Genomic DNA, 12,164 nt, shown 5'->3' with positions numbered 1-12,164 from the left:
GGTGGATTCTTGACCACTGCGCCACCAGGGAAGCCCCGCCTGTTCCTTTTTGTTAACAGCTCTCCTCTCAGTCTATCTCTTTCCACTTGCATTTTCTAGTCTTCAATACTGTGCTTGGGGGACTTCCCTGGTGGTCCAGTGGTAAGACTCCGTGCTCCCAATGCAGGGGGCCTGGGTTCAATGCCTGGTTGGGGAACTAGATCCCGCATGCATGCTTCAACTAAGAGTCCGCATGCCGCAAATAAAGATCCTGCGTGCCAATACTAAGACCCAGCACAGCCAAAAAAAAAAAAAAAAAAAAAAAACTGTGCTTGGAAACTTCAGTTAAATGTCGTTTCACCATTTACAAGTTCTACTTTCTTTTTTTTTTTTAATTTTTATTTATTTATTTATTTATGGCTGTGTTGGGTCTTCGTTTCTGCGCGAGGGCTTTCTCCAGTTGCGGCAAATGGGGGCCACTCTTCATCGCAGTGCGCAGGCCTCCCATTATCGCGGCCTCTCCTGTTGCGGAGCACAGGCTCCAGACGCGCAGGCTCAGTAACTGTGGCTCACGGGCCTAGTTGCTCCGTGGCATGTGGGATCTTCCCAGACCAGGGCTCGAACCCGTGTGCCCTGCATTGGCAGGCAGATTCTCAACCACTGCGCCACCAGGGAAGCCCTTTTTTTTTTTTTTTTTTTTTTTTTTAATTTTTATTTCAAGTTCTACTTTCTTTATAACTGCTGGACACAAGTCAGCTAAGCTTTCTGCCATTATATAACAAGGATTCCCTTTCCTCCAGTTTTCAATAACATGTTCTCCATTTCCTTCTGAGTCCTCACCAGCACTGCTTTTCGTGTCCATATTTCTACTAACAGTCTGTTCATGGTGATTTAAGTGTTCTCTAAGGTAATTTAGGCTTTGCCCATAATGGTCCTCACTTACTTCTGAGCCCTCAATGGTGGTTTCTAATGTCTGTATTTCTACTCATGGTCTGTTCAAGGCAATCTATGTATTTTTCTATCATGCTTCTCAAAATTCTTCCAGTTTCTACCCATTGCCCAATTCCAAACCCATTTCTACATTTTAAGGTATCTGTTACAGCAGCATTCCACTTCTGGTTCCAAAATTTATTTTCTATTGCAGCTGTAACAAATTACCACAAACATATTAGCTAAATGTAACACACATTTATTATTTTATAGTTTTGTAGGTCCGAAGTCCAGCATGGATCTCACCAGACTAAAATCAAGGTGCTGGTGGGCTGTGTTACCTACTGGAGGTTCTAGGAGACAATCTGTTTGCTGCTCATCTGGGCTGTCAGAGGATTCAGTTCTTTGAGGTTGTAGGACTTGAAGTCCCCATTTTCTTGGTAGCTATAAACAGAAGGTTATTCTCTGCTTCTGGAAGCTCTCACATTCCTTGGCTCATGGCCTTCTTCCTCTATCTTCAAAGCCAGCAACAGGAAGTAAAATTCTTCTCGTGTCTCTCTGACTCTTTGTCCATCATTCCATCTTTGTCTGACCAGAGAAAAGCTCACTCTGCTTTTAAGGAGTCATGTGATTAGACTGGATTTACCTGGATAATTCAGGATAATCTTCCCTATTTCAAGTTCCATAACCTGAATCACATTTGGAAAGTCCCTACTGCCATGTAAGGAAATATATCCAAAGGTTTACAGGTTCCAGAGATTAGGACATAGGACATCTTTGGGGAACATTATTCTGCCTACCAAACCTGTGACAAAGAGCAAAGTCAGGGAGCCATTTGCCTAGGTTCAAATTCCTGCTACGCCAATTACTACCTGTGTGACCATGTTTACTTGGGCTCTCTGTGTGTCAGTTGTGTCATCTGTAAAATGAGGATAATAGTGCCTATCTGTGGTGGAGACTTGGAGACTGTTAACTGCCCCAAATAGCCATTTCCCACTTTATTATTTTTATTTTTTAATTTATTTATTTATTTTTGGCTGTGTTGGGTCTTAGTTTCTGTGCGAGGGCTCTCTCTAGTTGCGGCGAGCGGGGGCCACTCTTCATCGCGGTGCGCGGGCCTCTCACTATGGCGGCCTCTCTTGTTGCGGAGCACAGGCTCCAGACGCGCAGGCTCAGTAGTTGTGGCGCACGGGCCTAGTTGCTCTGCGGCATGTGGGATCTTCCCAGACCAGGGCTTGAACCCGTGTCCCCTGCATTGGCAGGCAGATTCTCAACCACCGCACCACCAGGGAAGCCCCCCACTTTATTTTCTTGGTCACAAAACCCACTCCTTACCCTTCAAATTTAAGCTGGACAAAAAACTGGCCAGCTACAGACTATATATGGTATCTGCCTTGGAGCCAGGTTGTGGCCATATGACTCAGTGTAGACCAACAGGGTATGAGCAGAAACAATATATATAATTTCTGCTTCACTTAAAACTTAAAAGCTGCCTGCCTGGCAATTTGTCTCTGTCTCTCTCCTTTTCTATGGGCTGGAGTGCAACTGTGGCTGCAACCTAGTCACAATTATGCAGATAAGAACACCGCCTTAGTGAAGCAATGAGGTCAAGAAACCTAGGTCTTTGAATGACCTCATGGGAAAGATCTGCCCCACCTGCTAGGCAGGGCTGGACTATTATATGAGAGAGAAATAGACTTCTGTATCATATAAATCAATGTATTTAATATCTGTAAAGTGCCCAAACACTTACGGGGTGCTATACAGTAATGTTCTTCTTACTGACTGCATTATTTTGCATTCTGGAGGCTGTAATTCTACTTAATGTCTCAGGCCATCAGTCTCCTATAGAAAACAGATAAGCAACAGTAGTGCAATGTGATTTAATTAAAATGTGTAATAAGGGACTCCCCTGGTGGCGCAGTGGATGAGAATCCGCCTGCCAATGCAGGGAACACGTGTTCAATCCCTGGCCCAGGAGGATCCTACATGCCGCGGAGCAACTAAGCCCGTGCGCCACAACTACTGAGCCTGTGCTCTAGAGCCCGTGAGCCACAACTACTGAAGCCCACAAGCCACAACTACTGAAGCCCGCGTGCCTAGAGCCTGTGCGCCTAGAGCCCGTGCTCGGTAACAGAAGCCATTGCAATGAGAAGCCCGTGCACCGCAACGAAGAGTAGCCCCCGCTTGCTGCAACTAGAGAAAAGCCTGCGCGCGGCAATGAAGACTCAACGCAGCCAAAAATAAAATAAGTTAATTAAAATGTGTAATAACCCATTGTATTTACATAGTAAAGAGAAGAGGAACCGAAAGTTACTGAATTCATTATGTGCCAGGCATTTACTATGTTACATTTGACCCAAGAAATAGTTGTAAGAGGCTGCAGAGATGAGGAAACAAGAGGCTCAGGGGTTAGGTCCCTTCCTTGAGATCACTAGCCTGGGGTAGCTTGAGAGCTTGTTTTTCCCACAATATTCACATTACTCACATAGATGTTCGGTACTTGATGTCATCTTTTTCAGCCAGTTCTTCACAAGTGAGACCGTTGTGCTCTTTCCAGAGTCCCTGACACTTCCTACAGGTTTCCTGGGGATAAAGGAGAGACACAAAGACAGCTCTTCGTGAGTAGACACCATATATGTTTCTGTTTAACAATCGGAGGGGAATGCGAAACAAGCTTCACTTGGCTTGAATTCTTTCAGAGGATCTCTCTCCCTTTCAGCAGGGATATTTCTAAGGACATCAATAGAAGATGTAACAATCATTATAAGAAAGCATGGGGAAATTTTTCTCTCCTTGGATGAAAAGAAAGTGTTGCTCCCAGCACCCAAGGTTTGTAAGGTTTTCTAAAATGCCAGGAGTCACCTGAAAAAACTACAGAAGATAAATTTATGTGATCTTGGTTTTTTAAAAATAAAATACTGTGAGCTGCTTGAGGTCTGGTTCTGCCCAGTGTTCCAGTGTTGGTCTGGCATAGACCACTTGTGTTGAATTGAAGTGAAGAACAGTCTAGATTAGGATCACTAGGGGTCCTTAAGGGAGACATTCCCTCAGTCATCCCTCACTCATAAACATGGATATCATCCTCCATAGCTTAACTTCATTTATAAACATAAATTCAAAAGAATTACTACTTTTTATTCTAGGACTCTTCACAGTTTATAAAATATTTTCACATGTGCCAGAAACCATCTCACATCAGTAACAGGAATTTAAAGAAACATTAATTAAATTTAATTTCCATAAATAGAAATCACAACCCTAATAAGTACAATGAAGGAAGAAACGGTGTTGTCAGCTTTGTTTGACCTGGGGTGACAGTGAAGGCTTGAGGAAGTGGAGCCTGAGATCAGAAAGATGAGTCAAAGAAAGCAAAAGGAGAATAGCATTCCAGACAGAGGAACAGTAAGAGAAAGACTCCGGCAGATGAAACTGGCCGAGTTTGGTTCCTGTAGCTGGACTGCAGGCAGTGAAAATAGGCCTGGTGAGGCCCATTGGAGCCAGTCCATGTGAGGCTTTGTAGGATGTGATTATCAGTTTGACCTTTATCCTAAGGGTGGTAGGGAGGCGTCAAAAGGTGTCAAGCATGGAAGTAACATGAGCAGGTTTGTGATTTTAAAAGATGATTCTGCGTGGAGAACAGAGTAGAGGGAGGAAGGAGTGGAAGTGTAAGACACTAGGAAGCTATTAAAGTCATTCAGGAGAGAGACTATGGAGGCCCCGGTCAGGTAGGTAAGGACATGAAGGAAAGTTGACTGATTTAAGAGAAATTTAGGAAGTAAAACTGGCTGGCTTGGTGACGGCCTGGCTCTGGGAATGAGGAGAGGGAGGTATCACCCTGATGCCTTGGTTTCTGGTTTGTGCAACCCAAGATAACAGCGACATGGATGGAGCTTGGGAACAGTGGAAAAGCCTGGCTTGGGAGGAGGGAGGGCAGGTGTTAAGATCCCGAGTTTTGATCTTGGCAGTAATGACACAGGAGGACCTGTGGGATACCCAGTGGAGATGTCAGGCAGGGAGTTGGGGGTACATGTTTAGCATCTGGAAGTACCTGGGGTAGAGCTCGCCAGGAGATGTGCTAGATTATATCTTCACATCAATTCTAGAAACATCTCCTACCTCTGTATTCTCCACTTACTACTGAACTTTCTCTAATATATACTGCTAAGATGACTCTAACAAGGTGCAGAGTAGTATACATAGTAAAGATGCTACCACTTCTACATCAAAAAAGGTGGTGGTGGGAGAATATAGTGATATATAAAGTCAACCTGAAAGGATACCCAAGAAATTGGTAGTATTGATTGTCCTGAGTGGATGGAAAGTGGGGTGAGACTTCTTACTGTAAGCTCTTTGTATCTTTTGTATCTTGTACTACCTAATTAAAATATAAAATTTTAAAAGAGAAAGAGAAATAAAATGGACTGCTTCAGGAACTGAGAACCTGAATAACTCTCATAAAAAGGCTTCAATCAATGGCATGAGGTGGGGTGGGGTTAGAGATGAGCTGATCAGAGACTCTCTACTAAATGCTGTTGCTTCCAAGGGATATGATGCTCTCTGGTCCACTACCTACATCTCTGTCAGTAAACAGAAGCTAAATCAGTACTGACTTCATTACTACACACCCAAACGTAAAGCAGCATAAAACCCAATTTTTTTTTAAAACCCATTTTTTAAAGACCTTGTGCCTGACTATTCTGGGAAACTGGAGGATAAACAACAGCTGGAGAATAGATGAGCTGGTATCTATATCCTAACCTTCAAAACAATACTAACCTGGCCACCCACCAGGAATAACATCTTGGAAACAATGCATGGCATTTAGAGAGTGCTTTCCAGCATTCCTGGTGATCCAGTTATTAATTCATGGGACCTTCTTCATAAGGGAAGAACCCATTTTCTAGGTGAGGCACAGGTCCATGACAGCAAGAGGACCTGGCCAAGCTGAGTCAGCTGTAAGGGGTCACCACGAAGCCACTGCTTACTTCCAATGTCACAGCGGCTCTCCTGTAGGTCCGTGTGTGGTTTTTCAGGCATGTACTTCTCATTGAAGGGCTGAGGGGTCCCAGAGAATAAAAATGAAATGTCTTTTGAAGAGACTAGCTAGTTAGACATTGAAACCCACAATTAAAAGAAGGCAAGCAAACAGCAGGCTGGGTGAATTTTACATTTGGACCTTTCTGTGTGTTGTTTCTTTACAATGTACCCTCTCTTCTAAACACAGCGTATAGTTTACTAAGCTGTAATTCTCTCCTCTCAAGTACAGCTAGGCTTTGTTCCTAAATGCAACAAATGCTTAAACAATAGCAGGCAGAAGAAATGTTCTTCAACGTTTCTAACACAAAGATAATCAATTCTTCAAAGTAAGGTTAATGAAAGTCCCAAGGACCATTTTGGAAGGCAGTACAACGTTGACAAGTAACTTCAAAACACGAAGGACATGCATATCCTGGCTGTCAAATCTAATTGGAGAGGCTTCCCATCGCCTGTGTGCGTTTTCAGATCAGGAGGAAACAGATGACTTCATCGTCGCCCCACATACAACAGAGAAGGCAGCCCCCTGCTTCCTGATGAGGAAGGCGTGCACCCACTGCTTCACTCAGCAGCTACCCGTCCGCGCTCCTCATGACATCAGAGAGATTTCTGGTTAAGTTTTATGTTGCCCTTTAGCGCTCAAGATGCATCAAGGTGTTTTGACTATTCATTAAGGTCTTAACTTTGCACTATAAAGAAAGTACTCGATAGCTTCTCTTCATCCATTTTCTGCTGCTTAAGTAATGTTTACTGGGTAAGGCAGAAGATCAAGTTTGGTTTCAGATGACCCTGTCAGGGAGCCGACATTTCTTCAAAGAAACAGCTTCCTCAGAGACTAGCAGACAGTGTCCCAGGTCATCATCTACACATAGCAGGGCTTCCTGCTGCTGGCAAAGAACCCGAGAGATGAGACCAAGGGTCCAAGTCACCAGACTCTGCACTCCTTGCTCGCCATCCCTCCAGGCCTGCCCTGAAGTTGCTTGGTTCCCTGTGCACCCTGCATCTTTCCTGCTTGACTTCCAGCCTTGTCTCAGAAGCGGAGCACAGTAGAAACTGCTCACTTATTTCTGAATGGTTCCTCCAGTGAAACTTCTAGACTCACTCTCCAGGAGAGAGAAGTCTGCTGGCCTAAGATATGGGGCATGGGGCTGTGGCCAATTCATATCGAATCTCTGAAATTCCAGCTCTCTGCTTTGCCATCTCAGGTACTCCAAAAATGGTGGGGCTGTAAATCCTCACACCTCTTAAGTAAAAGATGAGGCCCGGGCACCTGACCATTCACAAATGCTTAGCACACTCTAGAAGCCACAGGGCTTTGGGCATTCAGGCCACATGTGTCTTCCAGTCGTCAAAGTCACTGGTTCTCCCCACCTCAAGACCCAAATGACATACGGATGCTAGCCAAATCCAGAAAGAGTTCGATTTTAAGACAGGAAAACAGACAATGAGATGGATGCTGGAACCCTTGGGAATCAAGAAAGCTTGGCAAAGTCAAAGCTCAGGCAGAATCAGTGGGCTTTCCTTCCTTTCACTAAGGGAATTCGAGGATTTCTATTTTCTCTACGGCAAGGATGCCGAGGAAGTCAGATATGTGAGCAAACCAAGTAGAGCACAGTGGAGGTAAGTATAATAGTGTACACATGTACGTGCGCACGCGCACACACGAGCACACAAGAGACAGCAAAGGGGGTGGGGCTAAGTCAGACAAGGATTCTCTGAGGAGTTGGTGTCTTCATGGGACTGAATAAAACCAGTATCTGTGGGGACTTCCCTGGTGATCCAGTGGTAAAGAATCCGCCTTACAATGCAGGGGATGCAGGTTCGATCCCTGGTCAGCAAACTGAGATCCCAGATGCCGCGGGGCAACTAAGCCCGCGCGACACAACTGCTGAGCTTGTGCGCCTCAACTAGAGAGAAGCCTGCGCGCCGCAACGAAGAGCACGCACACCTCAACGAAGATCCCTCATGCTGCAACGAAGACCAGATGCAGCCAAAACAAACAAACAAAAATAAAAAAACAACAGTATCATGAGTGACGAGAACATCCAGGCAACCAATGAAGTACTCCTCCCATCTGGACTGACATCTCTCAGTGAAGTGCCTTTCCCAGCTACAACAGCCATTAAAGTATGTAAAATGTAGAACCAGGGAATTCTCTGGCGGGTGGTCCAGTGGTCAGGACTCTGTGCTTTCACTGCTGAGGGCGTGGGTTTAATCCCTGGTCCGGGAACTAAGTTCCCACAAGCCGCACGGCATGGCCAAAAAAAAAAGTAGAACCAGACTCTCAATCAAACATTTCAACAATGAAACATATTCAAAGTGTTAATATTTTAATGAACACAAAAGGTTTTCATATCGTTAAATAAAACTGTTTTGTTTTTTAAATAAAATTATTTAAAAGTATTTATTTCATCCTACCCTTTACAATTTTCTGTGTTTATGTATATTTTGCAATGTATGTTACAACAGTAGTACAGACACATAATTTATAAATAAATAAATACAAACTTTGGGGGGAATTCTGCTGTACACATTTTTTTCCAATACAGAGAGCAATCACAAAGTTGTGCCATCTACTACCCTAGATATCAGAAAGTCACGGAAGGGATCCAGACATGGCAGCAACCTGCCTGGGCTTGCGTTTCCAAATGCTTTGATGGACTGAAGAGGCTGAGACTAGAGGCAGGAAGACAGTTAAGCAGCAACTGAAGAGTCTGTGGGACTGGGCTGGGGAAAACATGGACTTGGATCAAGTGATGAAGGAGGAGCAGCAGATCTGAGTGAGGGTGGGGGGCAGAGATGAGAACATAAGTTTAATTTTAAACGAGCTTATTTATTCACTCTCAATATTGGCTGAATTTTTATCATTGGTTGAGGGCTGTATGAGATGCTGGGGATACAGCATTAAGCAAGTTAGACTCGGCGTCTAACTTCTTGGAGCTTATGTTCTGCTGAAGAAAACAGATATTAGACAAACAGGATATACAGCTACAACTGTGACAGGAACACTCAGAGGAGAAGCACTGGGTGCTGTAAAAGAGCAGAGTTAAATTAGCCCAGGGATCAGGAAAGCCTTTTTGAGGATGTGATGTTGAAGCTGAGCCCTGAGGGATGAGCAGAGTTAGCCAGATACGGGGGAAGGGTGTTCCAGGCAGAGGGGAGAGGATGTGTGAAGGCTTTGGCACAGGTGAGGGCCTGTCTCATTCAAGGAGCACAGAGGGAGTTGGTATTGGCTGGAGCCCAAGGGGGAGAGCTGAGAGTAGACAGTGGTCAATGCTGGTGCGGCCGCTGAGGCTGGAGGGAGGTGTTTGGAAAGCCAGGCTAAATGGGTGGGAAGTGCAATGATCTAATTCACATTTTCAAAAGATCACTCTGGCGGCTGATGGCTTGCTAGGTTGTAGGACCTTGCAGTGACCCCCTCACTGAACCAGGGCCTGGTAAATAACTTTTAGGGGAACAAGCCCTAGAGTCTGGATTCAGTTCTTGGCCAGACTTCCTTCACAGCCCTCCACAAATAAGGCCACAACCTCCCTCCTGAACCAAGCTGTGCCAATGCTGAGCCTGGCAGAGGTGAGGCTCACCTGTGACCAGCAAACGGCAACACACTTATCCTTTCTTCTTAGGAATAAGAGGACCACTTTTCCTACACGATTTCGGAAAGGGACTTCATTATTATTTTAAAAAGGAGATTGTTTTTTCAGTTTTGGCTGTTTAGATGAGTTTCTCATTGAAATGTCATCTATATGGTACGGAACATCTTTAACAAGAGTCTTGAACTCAGACATCTCACCCGAGACCCTGGCTCAAGGTTTCAGACCTATACACCTTCTGGTACAGGCTGTTTTACATACACATTTCACTTAGTCTTCACAGCAATTCTACAAGGGAAGTACTGGCCATTATCACCCCCTCCCCCCCTTTTTTTTTTAAGTAAATGAGAAAGGAAGGCTCAGAGAGGCAAATTAACTTGTTTAAGGTCACAGAGCTATGGACTCAAGTCTGCTCAAATCCATTTACACTTCCCACTCTATTCTCACTGCTTGCCAGCACGGTGTCTGTGAGCAAGAACAGGTCATTGTTTACTGGAAACCTGAGGGCACATTGTTTACTGGAAGCCCTGAGGTTACAATGGGCATCTTGTGTAAGGAGAGCACAGACGAAAGGTCAGTGAGGTCACGCAGAACCAAGCTTCAGGGTGGCACAGGTGGGGACACCGAGCTGCAGCTGTGCAGGATGCCTGCTTCCCCGCGTTTCCTGGAGAGCTGGGAATGACCCATTAAGAGGCAGCACGGACTAGGATTAAACACGAGGACACCTTTTCTTAATGATAACGATAGGAACCTGCTAATCACAAAGTAATCTCGGACCGGACACATGTGAGGAAGTAGCTGTTCCTGCCGCTTTCAGCCAGTTGCATGTCTGGCGGGGCACTGACGGAAGTGTGTTTTTAGATTCCCATTAGATGTACAAACGTGAGTATTCCACACCAGAACCAAGTATCAGTTACCTGGTCCTTCCCTCAACCAGCCCCTGGAACTTTACTTGTAAATACTGGCCACTCACTTCCCCAAAGGTGGCCAGGATTATGATACATGAAGACTTGCTAGTGACAATGCCTGAGACGATTACCATCACCAACGCTGGGGTTCAGAGCAGACAACTTCTGCACTGAAGGCAGTAGGGACACTTTCACTTTCCCTCCCTTGCCCCCTTCAACAAATACCTCCTGAGCGCTGCCATGAGGGCCAGGCGCTGTTCTCAGCAAACGAGCCGTGAACAAATGAAGTCCCTGCCCTCCTAGAGTCTACATTCTGGGAGTGTTGGAGTGGGTGGATCGCCAAATAGATAAATGTCGAGTCTGTAGGAAGACAAGGAGCACCCAGGGGAACCAAAGCAAGGTGAGGGGCAAAGAGGTGTGAAGGACAGCCTTGTGCAGAGGTGGCGTTTCAGCTCAAACCTGAAGGGTATCCGGTAGAGGAGCGGGAGCAGGATGGAGGACGGTGGAGTGAGCCAGCAGAGAAGGAGAGAAGCTCAGAGAAACAGCCGTCCCAGGTCCCACGTCTGCCCCGAGCCAGCACCCAAGGCCAGCACAGTTGGCCTCCTGCCAGTGCCACACACTCAACACCCTCAACCTCGCAAAGCTCTGCCTAGGTGTCCTTTCTCTGCTGGGAACACCTACTCATCAGCTCTCATTTCAAGTACCGGGGGCTCTGGAAAACCCAAATGACACGGGCAAAAGTTGGCACTCTTTCTCTGGACTCTTGGAGCTCTTGGCTCCAACTCTATTACAGTAGCACTTTTAATAGTGTCTTGTAATTATCTGGTTACATCACATCTCCAAGGAGCCAAGCACTCCTTGCAGGCACAGACTATGCCCTGCTGATCACTACAGACAGACTTGGAATGGAGGGTTCAATTCATCTATTCAAAAAACGTTATCCTTTGAGTGCCTGTTATGTGCCACATGGGGATACACTGGTGAGTAAGCCAGCAAAATTCCTGACTGAAAGGAGCTTACAATGTTCTACACTGTGTCTCAGCTATCTTTGGATTTCTAGGGCCTTACACTAGGTCTGACACAATCAAGGGGCTGAAGGTATGAAAAATTACAGAGAGATGAAGGCTGGCAAGACAAAGCACATTCCTCTCCATACAGAGTTACAAATACAACCCCACCCCTACTCCTGGGACTATTGCATTTTACATGGGAAAAAGGCATGAAACCTCTTAGTAAACTGATCCTTTTCCCAAAAGAACATTAGTTCCTCCCTATCATATCTTTTTCTTTATAGTTATACAAAATATAATGATGATTTTATGAGAAAATCAAGTTATATGTAAGACAATTTCAAGTTAATTCTATAGAGTTTATGCCTTAAAGATACGGGCTACGTCTTTTCTACTGTGGTTCCTTTCTTTCTTTCTTTTTTTTTTTTTCTAATTTTCAAAGTGAATCAGTTATACATATATGTATGTTCCCATCTCTCTTCCCTCTTGCATCTCCCTCCCTCCCACCCTCCCTATCCCACCCCTCTAGGTGGTCACAAAGCACGAGCTGATCTCCCTGTGCTATGCGGCTGCTTCCCACTAGCTATCTATTTTACATTTGGTAGTGTATATATGTCCATGACACTCTCTCACCCTGTCACATCTCACCCCTCCCCCTCCCCATATCCTCAAGTCCATTCTCTAGTAGGTCTGTGTCTTTATTCTCGTCT

General features: G+C 45.2%; 1 protein-coding gene across 4 annotated transcripts in view; it reads right to left on the bottom strand.

Annotated features, from left to right (window-relative positions):
* Positions 1 to 12,164, bottom strand: part of RNF216 (ring finger protein 216) — a 194,877-nt gene that overhangs the window by 30,507 nt on the left and 152,206 nt on the right. For all 4 annotated transcript variants that reach the window (XR_009497600.1, XR_009497599.1, XM_059897049.1 and 1 more), the window contains exon 14: positions 3,398 to 3,495. Coding sequence is in view for 2 of the 4 variants with exons in the window: in XM_059897049.1 (XP_059753032.1) it covers positions 3,398 to 3,495 (98 nt within the window). In the remaining 2 variants the exon portion in view is untranslated. The remainder of the gene's footprint in view (positions 1 to 3,397; positions 3,496 to 12,164) is intronic.

Source organism: Balaenoptera ricei, chromosome 15, assembly GCF_028023285.1.
Source record: "Balaenoptera ricei isolate mBalRic1 chromosome 15, mBalRic1.hap2, whole genome shotgun sequence".
Lineage (NCBI taxonomy): Eukaryota > Metazoa > Chordata > Mammalia > Artiodactyla > Balaenopteridae > Balaenoptera > Balaenoptera ricei.
Note: the sequence above shows the minus strand (reverse complement) of the source record. Positions and strands in the feature narration are given on the sequence as shown.